Source organism: Histoplasma capsulatum (genome assembly GCF_000150115.1).
Source record: "Histoplasma capsulatum G186AR genomic scaffold supercont2.2, whole genome shotgun sequence".
Classification (NCBI taxonomy): Eukaryota; Fungi; Ascomycota; class Eurotiomycetes; order Onygenales; family Ajellomycetaceae; genus Histoplasma; species Histoplasma capsulatum.
The window spans coordinates 2,654,825-2,673,010 of NW_025544802.1; the positions used below are offsets into that span (position 1 = coordinate 2,654,825).

Consider the following 18,186-nt stretch of genomic DNA (forward strand, 5'->3'; position numbering starts at 1 on the left):
GGGGGTATGGGGAGTGAGAAGAGAGAGCGTTGCGTTGCGCGCGCCGGATTTGGAGACGTTCAGGTATTGGCTGACGCGGTTTTGGCCGTTGGTGGGGGGTGGGGGGGTTAGGGAGACGGGGTGGGAGGGAAAGGGAGAGGAGGGGGACGGGGATGTTATTATCGTCTTTGCGAATCGAGTAGGGGTTGAAGAGGGCGGGTTTAGAATTGGAGAATATGGGGATGGAGTGGCAAGGTATGCGGGGACTAGCTGTGTTGTAGGAATTCGGCGGGTAGGTAGAGGGAAGCGGGGAGGGCCGGGCGACGAGGCGGAGATTGTTGTGTGGGAGATGCTGGGCCGTGCTGAGGAAGGGGTCTGTTTTGTTGATACGGAGGCGGAGCCGAGGTGGGTGTTTCGGATGGGGGGTGCCAGGGATGATGGTGATGATGATGATGATTGACGAGGATGAACGTTTGTGGCGTGTATACAATGTGTGCATGCATATGTACAGCTATGGATGCTGGTACATAGATAGCGAAGATGAGGGGTGTGACAGTATGGGGAATTCTAATTTTCTGACCTGTCTCATACTTTCCACCTCATCGCGCAATGGCCCGAGGTTGCTGGTTTGATAATGATACACTTCACCCCTTCATTGGCAAGGGGTGGTAATATGAAAATTGGTTGCGATGCTTATTTTCACTCGCTGGAACGCGCGGTTCCGATATTAAAAATACAATTAATAACTAATCCAGATAACATAACCCCATTCTCCCGGCACTTCTGGTTTTGTTTTCTCTATTTTTGTTTCCCAACTGATGGAGGTGGAAGGTTAGTTGATTGGGACTATCTTACCACGCGCAGGTCTCTTAATAATAATAAAGGCATGGGTCAGGGCTGCCAACATCATCTTCTATTTCATATTCATTTATATACCTGATTTTACGTCCCAATCCCCAACTAACATTGTTGAACTCCTTTGTTTCTTTTTTGGGGCGGCATAGCAGCCTTGCGCAATCCTCTCTCACGAATAGTAGTTACTCTGTGAACCGTGACCTCCCTTCAGCAAAACAGAAGCCAAGCTAACCACCACAATCACAAGCACAAAACGCGTAAGTGGAGAAGCAAGTCCTGATTGGATATCATAGCATAGAAGAGGCTTTTTAAAACATTACTATGTTTTGATGCTAGTGGGAAAGGTGGGGAAGTGGAGGGGAATGATGCTTTTGATCTTGTTCGTTCAATTCCCTCATTCTATCCAACTGTCTCCAATCTCTCCTTCTTGTGGCCGTGCTCCCCATGTATCTGCTTGATCTTGTTTTCAGAAGGGTGAGGCGGATACAGCCATGTTCTCCATGTATGCAGCGCGTGCAAGGCAAGCAAGTGGGGTGCTGTGTATGTGGTGGGAGAGAATCAGAAGTAGATGTATGATGGACTAGACAGCAGGGTTATCCGTAATCACGGGGAGACTGCTCTGGAGGTGGTCAGCCCCCCCCCGTGGAAGCTGGAAAGAGGGTGGAGATATGCAGAGCAGCATCGTAGGTAGCAGAATAAATGGAATCTTGGAGGGAGGAGGGAGGGAGGGGGAGGAGGGGGGTGTAGGGGAAGAGCGCCGCAGCATTGAAGACGAGAGACCATCAGGCGGGGCAGAGACTAAGTGGAAACTCGGCGCGCTTGTTGCACACCCAGGCACTACTAGCACTGGAAACCGGAAGGTGTGTAGGTAGATAGGTATGGATGCATGTCCATTCATAGCCAGCGGCGGGATGCAAGTACTCTTAGTATCCCTTTCAAGTCCCTTTCCTCGGCCTCTACAACTGCCAAAATGGGGACGAGGCCGGAGGATCGATGCGGAATCAATTAGGGCAAGCCGCGTTCACGTGCAGCTGCCCCGGGCGCACGGGCCTCGAATGCACACCCAACGCATCCAAAAGGGGGCTAGCGGTGTGGCCCAAAGAGGCTAGACAGGGCGCGTGATCCGAGGGCGGTGCAGAGCCAATCAGACGCGGGAGGGACGAGGGGACGGCTGATTGGTCAGCCAGCCACACGACAGCCCACGGGATTGGGGCACATGATCCGCCGAGGAGGTGGAGAAAGGAAGTCGAAAGTTGATAAGATGATATCGATGTTGATTTCGGGGTGAAGGCGGTGGTGATATCTAATCTAACGCGGGGGTGGTGGACATAGAAAGCGGGTCAGAAATGAGATAAGAAGAGACACGGCAACTATTTGTCCTGTTCTTTGCTGCTGTATTACTGCGTGTTGTGCCTGCTCCGCCCACCGTAGCCGGCCTGTCTTAATAAGCGAGGCTCCTCCTCCTCCGCCGTCGCCACGTGAGTCCTCTTCTCTTCCTCCAGCAGCAAGCGGACTGCGAGTGTCTGTATAGCAGAACAGAGCTTATATACCACCGTCCATTCCGCCATCTCCCCCGGTTCTTGCGCCTGATTTCTTGCCGCTGCTCTCTGTTCTCGTCATCCCCAAGCACACCGTTTTTATTCATTTTCTTTCCCGCTTTTTGCAGACCAATACCGAATTCCATCTCTCTATCTATATCGAATCCGCTCCACAGAGAGCAGGTGACCTGTTGTCACCTGATAAAACCGCCAGCGGGTAAGTCAAACAGATCGCGATCGCGGCTTCAAGAACCTCATCTGCTTCATCTCCGGCATCCCAGGCATCCCCAGCGTCCAACGTCGTCTGCTTCGTCAAGTTCAAAATCGCTTTCTTCTGTTTCCTGTTCGCGAGTTTTTCTCGCATCAATTGCCCGAATTTCTCTTATCATGTCTTCCCCTGTCCTCCTCATCCCCCGCTACCGTCCCCAACTATCAAGAGCATCATTATCTCCCCCTTCCCGTGACCCTTGAATAGCGTCGCCCGTTCTGATCGCGCGATGTTTTTCTTGTGTGCGATGGCCTGGCCGTTCTAAGAGATTGCCGGGCTTTGCTTGCTCTGTACTCGATTCGTGATCACTATTACCTCCTCCCTCCTCAAACGCGTCTATAAAGCCGGCCTCCAGCTAACCTACGGCTGTCACCTGTTCAGAATACAATAGGATCCAAGTCCTCAAAAAGTACGGGTTTTACGTTGCCCATCTATCCAGATTTGCCATCTCAGTGTGGTGGGCTTTTCCCCCTCCCTGCCTCTATTTTCGTTGTTCTTCTTTTCTCTTATCACCCCTCCATCGAACGGGTTGCACATTACGCCTGGATATCACTCTTCTACCAACTTAATCGCATTTCCGGGCTCTCCCTGGGATATCTCATTCGTCGTTCTGTTGCCACAGCTGTTTTACCACGGCTGGTGACACAGCACGGTCAGTGCGAATGGGTGCTCCGGCCACTATTTCCCCTCCTGGCCCTGCTGTGTTTCCTCGGTCTCAGAGGACAATGAGTCTTCTGCAGCACTGCCTCAGTGGGGGTGTGTAAGGGGATTTGCAACCTATCCTGTTTGCGGATCGTCTAGCTCGAAATTGAATCGGAGTACCCCGCCACCTCCATTTTGGCATCCATGTCAGTCGGGTGCTTTCCTTGCACAAAACCCTTTCAATCTCCAGCATTTGGTGCTGCCCGTTGGAGATGGATCGACTCCCCTTTTTTGACGTGACCCAATTGGAGCTGTTTCCCCGAGCTGGAAATGTTTCTATCACTTGTACCATAGCGTTGTTTCCCATATTTCGTGCGACAATGTTGCTAACACTACCTGTAAATTGATGTAGATACGCCGAAGAATTAGCCCCAACGAACTATGTCCGACCAGCAAATGAATCCCACAGACGGAACGACGGGCTCCAATAAGCGAAAGCGTGAAATTATGGACGCTGGCGACGGACAGCGTATGACACGCTCTGCCCATGGGCAAAGCTCCAACGGGAATCTCCATGGTTCGTTCGCATGCAGACACACCTTCAACCATCTTGCCACATTCAAATAGCTACATGGCAAGTAACTAACATTGTTCATCCATCAGGATACGACACCCATGGCCTGCCCGCCAACACAACTGAGCTCAGCCAAATCGATCAACAGCTCTTACAGCATGTAGGAAATCAGAATGGGGTGTCTGACGACAACGCCATGACAGCCAAGGCTGCTTTGGCCGCACACAGCCCACAGTCCAAATACCCTCCGCCAGATCCAAGCTTCGAGAACAACGCCGCGATGGCCCACGGTCTCACGTTCCCCGAGGATGTTAACCAAGTTCCCATGACCAACGTGCATGGCCACTCGACCGCTGCCGCCGTCTATGCGGCGCGCGAGGCTCAGAATATCAACCCAAAACCAACGGTCGGGTCTGCAGAGTGGCATACCATTCGCAAAAATAACCATAAAGAGGGTGAGAGATGGCCATTCTTCATTGCCGAATAAATACCCCAGCACCTACTAACCTGAACAATAATCCAGTCGAACGCCGCCGCCGCGAAGCAATCAACGAAGGCATCAACGAGATCGCCAAGATGGTCCCCGGTTGCGAGAAAGCCAAGGGCTCCATCCTGCAGCGCGCCATCCATTACATCAACAAACTGCAAGATGAGGCCAAAGACATGGCTGCGCGCTGGGACACGGCCAACATGACTACCAACCACGCGCTGGCGGAGATCAGCGCGCAGAACACGAAGCTGAAGAGCGAGGTAAATCGGCGCAGCGAAGTGGCGAGGAAATGGATTCAGCGGTGTAGAGATGCCGGGCTGGAGTTTGGTGATTACGAGGACGATGAGAAGGATCTGGGGTTGTTGGATGTTGATGGGGGTGGGGAGCAGCAGCAGCAGCAACAGCAGGTGCAGCAGGTCGGACAAGTGGGGATTGGGCAGGAGTAGGTGAAAGATGTTGAAAAATAAAATAACTTTTTATATTGGGTTGTTTGGTCTGGGTTTCATTTTATTTTTCAGTTTTCATACTGTTCCTCCCCCACGCCGTCTTTCATGGTTTGCAATTTTTATTTCTTTCCTACATAACCTTTTATCTCAACTTTTCGTACGGGGTGTTTATTGTTATTTTTAATTTTTTTACTGTTTTTACTGGTTTTGTTATTTTACTATTACTATTACTATTATTTGTGAGTTCTGTTTTCTCTGGAATGTCGCTCTGCTGCTTTTTGTTTTATAACACAGCTTCCTCTTGCCCACGTTTCGCAGGGCCACCCTATCTATCCCCCTCTCTATTTCTATTTCTATTCTTTATATTTTCCCAACCATGAACAAACCCCTTATTTCTTCCTATTCTCTCATTTCTATGTTCTTATCGCACTGCTTCTGTTATGTTTGTCGTAACACTGGCTGGCAACGAGTTGATTTTATACTTTTGTTTTACATTTTTATATATTTATCATTTCCTTTTAATTGCTGAATTTTATTTGATTTATTTGCTATGATTTACATGTCCTTTTTTTTGAATTTATTATCTATTTTAATTTGAAGGGTTTGTATTTAAAAATGAATCCGTTTCTTTTTTTCCCACCTTTCACCCCTCCTCCCCTTCCAGTTGAAATAAGTCGAGTCACAGCCCTCTCCGGCAGAGAACCCTCCCTTGTGTGCACCAATTATTCTTCCCGGTTCTAAAAAACCAAAAGAATCCCCTTCCCCCGCTTTTCTGTTCGTCTTCGCGCTAAATTTGATGAACTGAAATCCAGTATATCTAGTTCATCCTTTATTTATTCATCTATCTTTTGACTTTACTGCCTGCTGCTCTGCGTGCATGTTTTATTCTCCCCTTTCTTTTTTCTCCTATCGCGTCACTATCTGCTTTTTCCCGACTTACTTCACTCGGGGAAGGAAAGAATGAATTATATATATATATAAATAGTTGAAGCAAATTGATGATATATGAATTTTTACAAAAACTACAGTTAACGTACAAGGCTAGGTAAGTTTTTAGCGGTGTTGTCGGTATGATCTATTTGATCTACTGACCTACCTACCTATCCATCTGTTTTATTTATTCATTTGTTTGATGGTGTGTGGCATTCGGCCATTTGTCGGTCGGTGAAATGTTTATATATGTTAGGCCACTGGGGCAAAAGCGCTCTCTCACACCAGCGCCATGCTGGTAGTAGAGAGGACGAGCCAATCCAAACCCCCAACAATATATGCATGGATGGATGGATGGATGTATATGCACGTGTATATGTGGCTTGCATGTGGCGATTCTGGTCTGCGGGTTTATTTCGTTCCAGAACGGACAGGTTGGGTATTTAGGAAAATCGGTCGATGGGAGTTTGCTGGAGGGGGGCCGCAGCGTATTACGGCCAGGAGATATATTACTATCTACGTACAGCCGGTGTGGAGGGAGGAGATAGGGTCATCCACGATGAGAGTTGGGGGTCCTACGCATTAGTAATAGATGGGAATTGGAAAGTTGTGGAAGTGTGTTATGCTACATGCCAGAGTAGATAATAAATATGCCATCCCCATCGACGGCGGAAGAAGGGGTAGGTAAGGTAACAATAGAAAAGTGAAGCAAGCTCATAAAAAAAAAAGGACAGGGAGTTCAAAAGGATCTTAAAGTCTGAAATCCAAGAACGAAAAAAAAAAAAAAAAGGAAATGAAATCGCCAAAACAGACATCCACACATCCACACATCCACACACGCAACTGATATTCCTTTGCCATTCCGTATTCCCTTTCCCACACTACGAATCCCACATAAACTCACTCAACCTCAACAACGCATCTCCACAGGCCCTCTTCGCTGCCAAGAAGTCCTCCCGACTACTCTCCCGGCCCGCAGGTCCCTTCAGAATCGCTGAATAGCACAATTCCACCAACACCCGCATCTCCTCATACGTAAACGGTTCCCCATTGCCCGCCTGCAGCGCCTTCTCGGCCCCGTGCGTCTTGAACTCTTCCTGCTCGGCCTGCGCATTCTCGAGCGCTTTCTCCGCGCCATCGAGGAACCAGTCGAGGAACTTGGCGGAGCGGGGGAGGGCGACGACTTCCTCTTCTTGTCCTAGCTCCGGTTGCGAAGAGGGCCCTTTGGTGGCGGTTTCTTTGGTGGTGTGTGAGGATGAGGATGAGGATGGCGGTGGTGGTGAAGGATGTACGATGATGTTTTTCAGATTCTGTTGCAGGACTAGCACGTCGAGTTGGAGGCGGAGGGCGCCGTTGTGGTTCATCGCGCTTATGAAGCGTGTTGCAGAGATAAAGGCGCGGTCGATCAGCTGTGCGAGGCCGGAGGTTATGAAGCGACATTCGTTTGGGCCGAGGTACATGGCGGCGTTGGCGTCAAAGTTGATTAGGTCGTTATTCAGTTCGATGATTGCGGGCGAGGCGGAAGATGGCGGGGCTAATAAGACGTGTGGCAACTCTGTAGCTTTTGTGGAGGATGGTGGGGTGGCTGGGAGGGCGGAAGGGGATGTGTTGCTTGAGAGGCTGCGGGTGACCATGTGGATAGCGCCACAGCGGATGTCGATGTGTAGGGTTAGTAAAGCCGTTAGGGCGAGATCCTGAAGAGATTGCAAGGTGGTATCGAAGATAATAACGGAGTCTTCGGTCATGGGGAGGTTATTCGGGATGCTAGAGCTGTCGCGATTGTGATTCATGGAGGAGAGGAGCGTCCAGCGCCGTCTGAGGGGGATTCGACCGGTAGATTGGAGCCGGTTCGAGTCTGTTTCGTGGGTTGTTATATGGCGTAGTCGCGAGAGGCTGTTGACAAGCCATTGCTGTTTATATTTTGTTAGAAGTGTTTCTTGAGAATTCGTGGAACTTATTCAATACATACCATGCTGTTGTAAAGGAGAGATAGCGAGAACACGGTTTTGGGGTCCGAAACGATGTCATACGACTCTAGAGGCGTTTCGTTCGTGTATTTTATAAGGAGATCGATTTCCTAAGGAAGTTGTATCAGTAACATACTTAGCTAGAAACCTCGTGCCAGAGAAAGGGTAAGCACTTTAGCTATCAATTCCTGTCGTTGCTTGTCATCGGTGCATTCCCACAGCTTTTCTGTGGTTTCTCGAATTTCCCCAGATTCAGCGTATGCAGCAGCAGCTTTCGAGTGTAGCCCTCCGGTATGTTGAGCAGAGACACGCGCAACCAGTGCTAGATATACTTTTTTGTTAGCTTTTTTCAAAGTTTAAAATATAATGAAGTATATCAGTAGTACCTTTGTACATGCCATAACATTTATCATAATAAGTTACAATCTGGTGTATAACCAACTGTGTGAAAGCCTGATCATGAGGAATTCTGTTGAGCATTTTGCAAAACGTTTTGACAAGTTCCATGAACGCAACTGTTCCCTGAAAAACGGTCAGATCTAGCTCAAAAGATGAATAGATCAGGGTATAAAGTTACATACTTTAAAAATGGGCCGTCGTGAAACCCTTGTCCACTGCGGATCCTCGGTAAATGCATCTAGTGCAATAAAAGTCATCGCGCAGAGGTCTGTTACAGCTTCATCCAGCTGTGGCTGGAAAACATTGATCAGGAAGTCATCGAGGAAGGAGGTAAGGGTGCTCATGACGATATCCGAAGTGAGAGGGACAATGTCTTTCAATCGTTGAATGAAAGAGAGGGATGGAGGAAGAAGTAGACTCATATTAAAAACGCTGGGTTCGATCAGGAGCTTGTGTCCGGTCCCAGAATTTTCTTGCCTTGATCTGGATGAGTCAGTGGTAGATGTTTTTTGGCGGGATTTCGACACCAGGCCGGGCACTGATGATCTCAGGATCTCCTCTAGTTCGTTCTGTTCAGCTTTCATATCCGATGATTTCTCATCTACTTCGGAGAGTTTGAACAATTTCTGTATTATTTACTTGTTAGCATCTCCACAGGAACATATAATCATCAAGCTACACACCTTCGTTCTATCTCTTTTGTTAGATGTCTGTGTGTGTTTATCATCAGAGATATTAGATTGAGCCCGATAGCTGACTTCTCCATCTGTAGCTAGGTAATCGTGCAAAAGGGACCGAATCTGGCAATTGAAAGTTAAAATACATCTCACTACAATAGGGAATTGGGAAAAAAAGAAATTAACTCACCTCGCTTTGGTACAGTTTCCACAACTCCTTGAAACCACTTGTGAGCGACCCAGACTTCCGAATGTTTTCCCGCTCCACAATTCCCGCAACGACATCATGTACGATGCGGTGGCCTTCAGCAATAGCCTCGAATTTCGCATAAAGATTCCACATAAATTCTGACAGAACATATCCCCTGTCTCCACCCAGTTCGTTAGGCATGCAACGAACCGTGCTGTCTCGTGGCTGTTGACTTCTTCTATGGTCAGGATAGCGGGCTGCGACTTCGGAGCCTGTCTTATCAACAATAGCGAAAAGCTCAACCGGAAGCCGTTGTTCGATCCGATCGACAGCAAGTTCAAGATTGCCCATTTTGTTTAACGCCTCGATGACCACGCGTATATAATGGAAAGTATCAGTCTCCGGATTACGCGAGGCATCTTCCGCAACGGGTGTCTTCATATCCAGGTTGGCTAGAAAATGGTAAACTGGTCTATCCCAATGTGTCACATTACTTAGACCTGGTGGTTTTGGTCCATCTTTGGCTTCGTCACCGGTTGTCAGCTTCCAGCGGTCCTGGCAATACGGAGATTTAAGATACAAATGATCGTGTAGCTCCTCGATCAGGATATCTGTCAACGATAATTCCTGGTTGCTGAAATATGTTCGCAAATCTCGAAGACCTCCGATTCCGTCAAACTCCGGCTTATTCACAAGCCGCAGCGCATCTTTGAGGATTTCTACCGCAGCAATAAATCTCTTTTCCGATACACGTGCTTCTAGCTTTTCCGGTAATGATTGGATATTTTCGATCTGGCTGAATAATTGTAGTATATCATCGTAATTCTGAGAAGCCGTCGCAAGTCCTTTCAACTCTGGCTTCGTTGTAAGTAGCCCCGCTTTAGCTTCAGCCAGGGTCCCTTTTAGTATTCGAAGGCGGTTTTGGGAACTTTGGATACTTGACTGGATAGTATGATATGTTCCAATAGAACTATTGAAGCCCTGGTGATGTTCTAAAACAGAATATTTTTAGTAATCGCACGGGTAAAGCATGTTTGGGGCGCGAGCATAAGATCCAACAAACCATTGACAATCGATTTCAAAGATTTTTGTATTTGCTTATATGTGCGTATGAAATCGGGCTCTCGATCCGCCTTGCCCAGAGTACTTGAGTCCATCAACTGCAAGCCAACTTGAACGGGTATGCAGTCATCGGCGGCCATAAACTCCCAATCCTGTTGTATCATTCGGAGGACATCTATTACACAAAAGCTCAAGTCAGCTCAAGTCAGCTCATGAGCAGCGTTAACGGGCTTCACAAACTCTGAAAAATGACTTGTGAACACCACCCGAGTCCCTTCAGGAGTATAACGAAACATACCGTCGATCGGTTGCGGTCCACTCCTTCCAGAGGTAGCATCGGACCTATTCCTATCCTGACTCTTTCCACGATCACCGTATCTCGTTTCGTCTCTACCACCACCAATACTCCCCGCGGTTCCCGTTTCAGTATCATACCGCCGCGGGCGGGAAGAGGGGCGGAATTGTTGTTCGGAGCTCTGGAAAGAGGCTGATGAAGCCGCGGAACCGTTTTCATAGAACCCGCCGTAGCCACCAGCGCGACGCTCCCGGGAGGAAGAGTATCCGGCGCTTGACACGGTTTTCAGTGAGGCATTGTCCCCTCTGTAAAGTCCGTAGTCTCGTTCGGAGCGGCCTGACGACGGTCCGCCGCTGGGGAGGCCGGTTCTGCTCATGCTAGATCGAGGAGGAATATCGGTTTAGGCCTTCTGGGACTGGGTTTTGGGAAATGAAATCATGTTGGTCGGGGAGGTGTCGCGACCTAATTCTGGGGTTTTGCCTGACGGTCGAGTGAGGATATCTAACGGTTCTCGTGTGGATTGTATTGTGCAAGTTGTTGGAGCGATGTCATGTGAGGTCAAGGGGTTCCAAGGTTGTGGATATAAGCGCTAGTTTGAACTACACCAGCTCCAGATTGGGCTGCGACAAATATACCGTTCGCACTCAAGATATAGTGTCAAGCTTCGGTTGCAATTCTACAGGCAAGAGCCATTATTTATCATAAACTGTACCGGAAAGACTACCCTGCTGAACTGGGTCTGCTGGAAACCTCAAAAAGGAATAATTATATACAGTCTTAACTGCTACGCGGTGCTTCTATATACAAATAATTCATAGAACTGATCGTACTAATTGGGAATACCACGAGAAGAGTAAAGTTACACATGTATGGACAACATTGACATATTTCTATACACCAAAACCACTGATACCCATGGTGGTTGCTTGTATGAATAAAGAATTCGATCTATTTAACATTCCATGCACGGACCCGTCAATTCACTCATATAGGTTGAGTTTCCCTCTTAAGCCAGTTTCTAGTCAGCTCATCGTTCTCAAAGTATTTGCTAGTCTTCTCCCAAATTTCAGTGTGATAATCATTCACCCATTTCTTCTCTGCGTCACTGAGCAAGCTTGGGTTGATCAATTTCTGACATAAGGGTGTCATCGTAACATGTTCGAAGCCTAACCAGGGTTTCTCTCCAAACTTATGCGTTGTTTTTACCTCCTTGGCCATAATAATGTCTATGATAGGTGTCAGTAAGAATGGCAGGTTTATTAGCAGATGGGGCAAAAACGGACTTTCGATGCGAATACCAAACACTCCGTCTTCATAGTAACCAGGTTCTACATGATTTGTTAGCACTCCGCAACGCGATAATACTTAACAATCGCAGCAAGCATACCATCAGATATCACGTTTCCTGGGGCAATGGCAACTTCCGAATACTGAACCCGAGTCCCTAGTCCGATTGGACCTTCGTGGACATTCTTGGGACATGTTAGCGCTTGAAGAAAAAGGATTAGCGAAATGAAGAGCATCATACCAAATACGACCCCACACCATGACCTGTGCCATGTAGGTAATCTAGGCCTTCTTTCCACAGGTATTGCCGTGCGAAAGCATCCAGAGCGAATCCAGTTGTTCCTTTGGGGAATACAGCAGTATCAATACTGATCAAACCCTTCAGGACAAGCGTGTAGGCCTTCTTTTCCATCTCCGTTGGTTCACCGAAATGAAGAGTGCGGGTTGTATCGGTAGTGCCATCCAAGTACTGCGCACCTGAGTCACATAGATACACGGCTTTTGGGTCGATAATAGAGCAGTTATTACGTTCGGCCTTGTAGTGGATGACTGCAGCATTTGGGCCGGTAGATGAGATGGTATCAAAAGAAAGCCCAACGAAATGCTGATGCTTTGATCGGATTTGTTCGAGCTTATCGGAAGCATCTACCTCGTTAAGAACCGTCTTCTTGTTGACCAATTCATTTTCGAGCCACGCGAAGTATTCGGATAACGCTGCGCCGTCGCGAATGTGGCAAGCTCTCATTCCTTCCAACTCAGCTTCATTTTTGATGGCCTTGGCATCCGTGATTGGACTTCGGACTTCCTCCACATTCTTCTCACCGCCCAGGGCAAGACTAAGCGACCATGACGCCCTCGTTGAGATGAGAAACTTCTGGGGCGGCTTTGCTGAAGCTTCGCCATCGCTTTTATTTTGAGCAGATTGGCCCAATACTTTGGCATCTTCGAAAATAGAACTGTATGGCTTTAAGGAAACTTTATCACCCAGATAGTTCTTCACTTCAGCTGGTAGCTTCTCTTCATCAATGTAGAGATCGGCGGTTGATTGTGTAATAATAGCATAAGCAAAGAACACTGGGTTGTATGGAATGCTATAAGTGATTGTTAATGTCAGGGGTTAAATTCATGTTGGCAGGCGGGCAGGGTTATCCGTACTCATTTCCTCGAAGGTTAAACAGCCAGGCAATTTCATCAAGCATCGCTAAAACAACGAAGTCAGAAACCAAGGAACGTTGACAAGCGGGTTATTTACGTACAGATGACGAATCCCGCGGATTTCTTCTTTTGGAGCTCTTTTCGTAAGTCACTGATCTTTTCCTCGAATGACTTTCCCGCAAATTCGATAGGATGGAGAGCCACTTTTTCGCTTGGTCGAGCTGGACGCTCCGTACCCCAAACAAGGTCGACTAAATTCTCCTGAACACCGAGCAAGGAACCGCCACACTTTTTTATTGTTTCTGAAAGGTTGCGCGCATCGGCTAGATTGGGTCAATTATATTCTTGGGAAAAATATTTTCTTAAATGAGAAGAAAATGAGCTTACAGGCAGTGATGAGTGATGGATCGACGCCAACGACCTTGCCTCCCTCAGCTTGTTCCGCAGTCCTATGAGTCAAACTTCAATACATGCTTGCATTATGACATGTTGCATTCCTTTGTCCATACCATTCCTGCCAAGTAGGCATATTCTCGAAACCTCTCTTCAGAAGGATCCAGTTATTATCTAGCTGCTTCGCTGCCTGATTGAAGTATCGTCCATCAGTAGACAGTGCTGCTTTGGTCATCGACACAATGGCGCATCCCGCCGAGCCAGTAAAGCCCGAAATGAATTCTGTATATAATAACAATGATAAGCTAAAGCTAAAGTCTTAGAGCGGAACTTGCTGGCGTGGTGATGGAATTTATATCGTCAAGGGGACAGGTAGCTAACCGCGGCGGCCATCGCAATGTGCAATGTATTCGGACTGATGACTATCCTCTGAAGGCACGACTGTATAAAAGTAAGCATCCAACAATAGGTTCTTGCTGAGGGTTAGTTATATCATTCCATACTGTAGACATCGACTTTCCTCTCCTGCATCAACTCCCTCAAGCGGGCTAGGCGCTGTGACGTATCGATGGGACCCATATCTCCAGAACGAAATGCAGTAGAAAAAAATGTTGATCCGGTTGTTGGTCTAATCAGGCGACTCAGTGGTGGGAGTAGAGGTCGTACGGAAGTCGTAATGGTAGAAGCAAGACGGCAAGAATTGCGGAGAAAAAGCATTCATATATATTGTGGCGCTCCAAAGGATGCGCCGGGGATCTAGCGGGGGTGAGGGAGAAGGTGGCGGGGGCGGGGATGGTGAAATCTCCCAAAGTTCCCCCTTCTGCGATTGTTACTAGTAAACAGTGAGCGATGGAGCTTAGCTAAGCAACCCTGGGACAGGATTTCAACCCACATCGCGCAACGTTTCTTTCATCGCCGCCACAGGTGCTGTACAAAGAGAAACTCATTTGTATGGGGTTGACAAGTCCTTGACATATCCTGGGGTCCACATATGAGCTAACAGTTTATGTTATTAGAGATACCCATTCAAGATTTGTGCTTGCGTGACAAACCATCCCTAACTACAACGCGGCTATCATCTATCTCTCCGCTAATACTGCTGGTTTCAGGACTATTTATCCTGATTAGTCTGGAAATGAGATATTTCAATCTCTGGTATTTGTAGGGCTACTCATGTTCATGGGTTTGTCATTTGTCAGCAAATCATCATTTATACTCTGGTTTTGCCCTCGGAGCTAGAACTTGCTTCATGTTCAGGTTCATCTCGAATGAACTTTTCGCCAGCGAACTTCTTTCTTATTGATTCTTATCCGTATCCTCCATGCCATTGCTCTGCTGACCTGGCCATTTTACCCTGTTTTGTGGCCTAGTTTAAGGCCATAAATAAACATATCATATCAATACATGTGATCAGGAACGCACCAGAGCCCCTAATCTCCAGCGTGATTGATATCGATCGAAGAAAGGGATGATGGCTGGAATTCCTTCGGCTCAAAAGGAGATCCCATCGCTTCTTGACGAGTCACTCCAGGTATGCTTATTAGTCCGTATTCCAATCACATGGTCAGTCATGACTGACGTTTGCCTAGCTTATACATGTCCTCAATGCTCCTGGGAATGCTGGAATTGCCAGATCTATCCAGGAGAGGTTGCAGGCAATCCAAAAGTCGGAGGCGGGGTGGGCCATTGCAGATGGACTTTTGGCCAGTGATGACGCCAATGCGAGATTCTTTGGTGCCCTTACCTTGACCGTTAAAATCCATCAGGACTGGTAAGGATCTATGCCATTGGTGTTTTCTCCTTTCTTCTGTTTCGTTCAAGACTTCGCTAATAATTATCCTAGGGAACATCTTGGGGAAGAAAAAGCCAAAGGGCTTTTGGAGCATCTGATAAACAACTTCATCACGATGGTCTCAGGGAACGAAGCGGCAGTAGCCATGAGGAAATTTATGTCAACGTTGACTACCTTCTTTTTCAAGCCTGAAGCTCCCTGGACTCATTGCATACGACATGTTGCTATTTCCATGGCTAGTGGAAAGTACCTCCCGGAAGATCAGTGCGAGCAGGAAAGTTTCGAAAAGCTCGCTCTGCCTTCGCTCAGTTATGAACGGATGCTCCCGCTTTTGTCCTTTTCTACTACCCTAGCTGAGGAGTCATCACGGTATTCCCTGAGCCAGTGAGTTCTTGGCGATTTGCGGTCTTTATTACCTCGACGCGGCCTTTTTCTGACTAAATATGCAGGGATCTTAGAGCTCGTTTAGGTCCCAATATCAGGGATGCAATATATCTGATAGAGTTCGTTTTGGAACGAGTATCCAATTTACATGGAGCCGCAAATCAACCGCAATTCTCGGATCACTTAAATAAATTAGCTATTGAAGCCATGAAATCTTTCAATGTGAGAATTTTAACCCCCGTGTGAACCTCACTGTCACCGCTAAGTTTTTGTTATAGGCATGGCTTATTGCAATCCGAGGAGACCGCGTCTCTCTAGACGATCTCCCAAAAGTAGTTGCAGTACCTTTGAATTATTCCGTTCAGTTTTTAGCGGTGCCTGAACTTGCAGAGATGGCAATGGAACTTCTTGCCGAAATTCTTAGTAGCTATGCAAAACTACTGGGGATTGAACACCTGACTGCTATCATGCAATTCCTCTCAGGAAATTTCGGGGAAAAGTATGCCTTGGCTCTATTAAACGGGGATTATGATGAGGACTCTATGCGATTTTTGGATTTATTAATGCGATATGCAACGACGGTCCATACTCAACTCTTCACTGGCGAATTAAATGAACAACAACGAAGGATCCTTTTCTTGCTTCATACCCTTTTCCGCGGACCAGGATTCGCAGAAGTTGACGATAAAGCGAGTTCACTTCTTCTGGAGTATTGGACTGAGGCAGCGGATGATATTAACGATTATATCATGCAGCGCGGTGTGGACATTTTCCCAAATCGTGTAAAAGGGGAGTTTGCACAAGTCGTCGCTGACTGTTATGACAAGCTCCGGTATCCCGATTCGTCAGTACTGAAGGGGTGGGACGACGACGACGTGAGAAACTTCAATGGATTCAGACGTGACTTCGCAGACTTCTTGCTGGCCACCTATTCTCTTCTAGGATTTGACCTTATTGAAAAGCTCGTTGAGCGAGCAACTAGCTTGATGAACACCAACATATGGGACGGTTTTGAAGTAGCAATATTTTGTCTTGGTTTCTTGGCTGACTCTGTTGCGGATAGTTCGAAAGTGGACAAGCTACTTCACACGATTTTTCATTCCGAAATATTCGATGGCATTTGTTTTAACCGAATTTCCATTCCTATGAAGCCCCGTCAGACCCTATCTGACATGATTGCAAGGTACACGTCATACTTTGAACGCAACCACGACCTCCTTCCACGAGCCCTCAACTTTCTGTTCAATTCCCTTGATGCTCCGTCATGCGACCAAGCTGCGTCCAAATCCATTTCATTCCTCTGTCAGAACTGCCGCCAAGCACTCCCAATGTACGTCGATGATTTTATAAGTAAGCTGGATCAGCTTCGCTCCAATTCCTCCGTTAATGTCACTACTCTTGAGCGAGTATCCGAAGGCATTGCTGCAGTTGTACAAGCGGCCACTTCAAATACGGCCCGGGCAACATGCCTGGTGAAACTACTAATTCCCCTTCATCAGTTAGCAGAACAAGCCAGAGTAGAAGCCCAATCAGGCCAGTATGATGACGCGCTTGAAAAGGGGATCGGGGTAATGCGTTGCACAGCAAGCATAGGCAAGGGGTTTCGGGCTCCTGATGACGCCGTGATCGACCTAGATACAGACGCAGCAAGTGAAAGCACAGATACTTTCTGGACCAGCGATGAACTCGGCAAAACACCACAGGCTTACGTGATTCAGATTCTGGAGCTCTTAATAGGCACATTCCCTACTGATGGCGACATAATCGAAGCTACATGCGATATTCTCAAGGCGGGATATACAGAACGCACGCCCGGCCCATATGTCCTACCACCTCAAATTACTATCCGCTTCATCAAGGCTGCTAGCGTTAACTCACCTCGCTTCCCGACAATTATGGGAACAGCCTCCGCTTTTCTAGCTTCTCACTTTGCTCACCCCTCAGCAGTCCAAGATGAAGCCACTGAACTAATAATCCACGCCTATGAACTCATGAACTTCGTGAGCGCCCAGCCGGATCAATACGATCCGGAGGTCGCGCATAGCTGCATTGATTTTCTCAACTTGATGTTGCCCAAGTACAAAACAGCATTTTTTAACCTTATCCACGCGCCTACACCCCAGCACAGTGTCGTCGTTCCCACGATCCTCACCTTCACACTAGCAGTGCTGAAACGCCACGACCCTCTCCCTCTCCGGTCTGCTTCCGTATTCTGGTCCACCCTATTCTCCCTCACAGATCTGCCAGTTGAGCTCCAACCAGGGACGGGTGGTTCTATCACGGGACACCTAGCTGCCACGCCAGCTAACGGTACAATTCCCCAACATGGGCAGCATTTCTTCGACACCTGCCTCGCATCACTTGGAAATATACTTATGCACCACATATCAGGTCACTGCGCACGCTCGGACCTTGACCACCTGTGTGAGGTTATCAAGAAGTTCATATTCCACTACCAGGGTGCGGCACGTGTGCATTTTGGGGCTGCGCTGGCGGGAATGGATAGTTCAACTGCACCAGGTGAGCCGGGAGGGGGAGGACGGGTGCCGGAGAAGGCGGAGCGAGAAAGATTCTTATCATCTATACTCTCGCTGAGGGGTGCGAGGGGAACTAATCGTGTTGTGAAAGATTATTGGGTGACATGCAGGGGGAAGGGATTCGCGTATGCGAGCTGAGTTTTGGTCTAAATAGGGCCTTGGCCAAATTTTTTAAAATTCGAAAAGTTCAAATTTCTGAATCGGGGCCGGAGCAGGAAAAGTTAGCCATGTAAACGCATTAGTTATATGCATATTTGTGGCTGTTTTGCCTAATAATAATAATAATATACATATTTATATATGTTTTATTCCCTCGGTTATGTTTA

General features: G+C 47.6%; 7 protein-coding genes across 7 annotated transcripts in view; 4 read left to right on the plus strand and 3 right to left on the minus strand.

Annotated features, from left to right (window-relative positions):
* The window catches only part of HCBG_02085 (uncharacterized protein), a gene marked incomplete at both ends in the record, with an annotated part of 1,892 nt that extends 1,453 nt beyond the window's left edge, over positions 1-439 (plus strand). The window contains one exon of the mRNA XM_045429134.1: positions 261-439. Within this exon, the coding sequence (XP_045290920.1) occupies positions 261-439 (179 nt within the window). The remainder of the gene's footprint in view (positions 1-260) is intronic.
* Positions 440-1,502: 1,063 nt separating this feature from the next.
* HCBG_02086 (uncharacterized protein) lies at positions 1,503-1,956 on the plus strand (the record flags this gene model as incomplete). Its single annotated transcript, XM_045429135.1, has 2 exons — positions 1,503-1,694; positions 1,762-1,956. The coding sequence occupies 2 exons, from the start codon at positions 1,503-1,505 to the stop codon at positions 1,954-1,956; spliced, it is 387 nt and encodes a 128-aa protein (XP_045290921.1).
* Positions 1,957-2,275: 319 nt separating this feature from the next.
* Positions 2,276-2,736, minus strand: HCBG_02087 (uncharacterized protein; the record flags this gene model as incomplete). The annotated part of the gene is made up of 2 exons (XM_045429136.1): positions 2,276-2,560; positions 2,626-2,736. The coding sequence occupies 2 exons, from the start codon at positions 2,734-2,736 to the stop codon at positions 2,276-2,278; spliced, it is 396 nt and encodes a 131-aa protein (XP_045290923.1).
* HCBG_02088 (PENR2 protein) lies at positions 2,594-4,792 on the plus strand (the record flags this gene model as incomplete). The annotated part of the gene is made up of 4 exons (XM_045429137.1): positions 2,594-3,097; positions 3,695-3,859; positions 3,946-4,311; positions 4,380-4,792. 3 exons carry the CDS (start codon positions 3,724-3,726, stop codon positions 4,790-4,792), a joined length of 915 nt encoding a protein of 304 aa, XP_045290922.1.
* A 1,341-nt stretch (positions 4,793-6,133) lies between these two features.
* On the minus strand, positions 6,134-10,688 carry HCBG_02089 (Sec8 exocyst complex component specific domain-containing protein; the record flags this gene model as incomplete). Its single annotated transcript, XM_045429138.1, has 11 exons — positions 6,134-6,192; positions 6,247-6,297; positions 6,627-7,632; positions 7,692-7,799; positions 7,863-8,011; positions 8,076-8,211; positions 8,271-8,714; positions 8,772-8,888; positions 8,956-9,947; positions 10,019-10,192; positions 10,316-10,688. The coding sequence occupies 11 exons, from the start codon at positions 10,686-10,688 to the stop codon at positions 6,134-6,136; spliced, it is 3,609 nt and encodes a 1,202-aa protein (XP_045290924.1).
* Positions 10,689-11,170: 482 nt separating this feature from the next.
* On the minus strand, positions 11,171-13,726 carry HCBG_02090 (xaa-pro aminopeptidase; the record flags this gene model as incomplete). Its single annotated transcript, XM_045429139.1, has 10 exons — positions 11,171-11,538; positions 11,596-11,640; positions 11,700-11,784; positions 11,841-12,690; positions 12,755-12,800; positions 12,856-13,077; positions 13,142-13,203; positions 13,264-13,429; positions 13,529-13,588; positions 13,651-13,726. 10 exons carry the CDS (start codon positions 13,724-13,726, stop codon positions 11,297-11,299), a joined length of 1,854 nt encoding a protein of 617 aa, XP_045290925.1.
* An 892-nt stretch (positions 13,727-14,618) lies between these two features.
* Positions 14,619-18,058, plus strand: HCBG_02091 (uncharacterized protein; the record flags this gene model as incomplete). Its single annotated transcript, XM_045429140.1, has 5 exons — positions 14,619-14,678; positions 14,737-14,918; positions 14,991-15,323; positions 15,389-15,545; positions 15,602-18,058. 5 exons carry the CDS (start codon positions 14,619-14,621, stop codon positions 17,996-17,998), a joined length of 3,129 nt encoding a protein of 1,042 aa, XP_045290926.1.
* Positions 18,059-18,186: the final 128 nt, after the last annotated feature.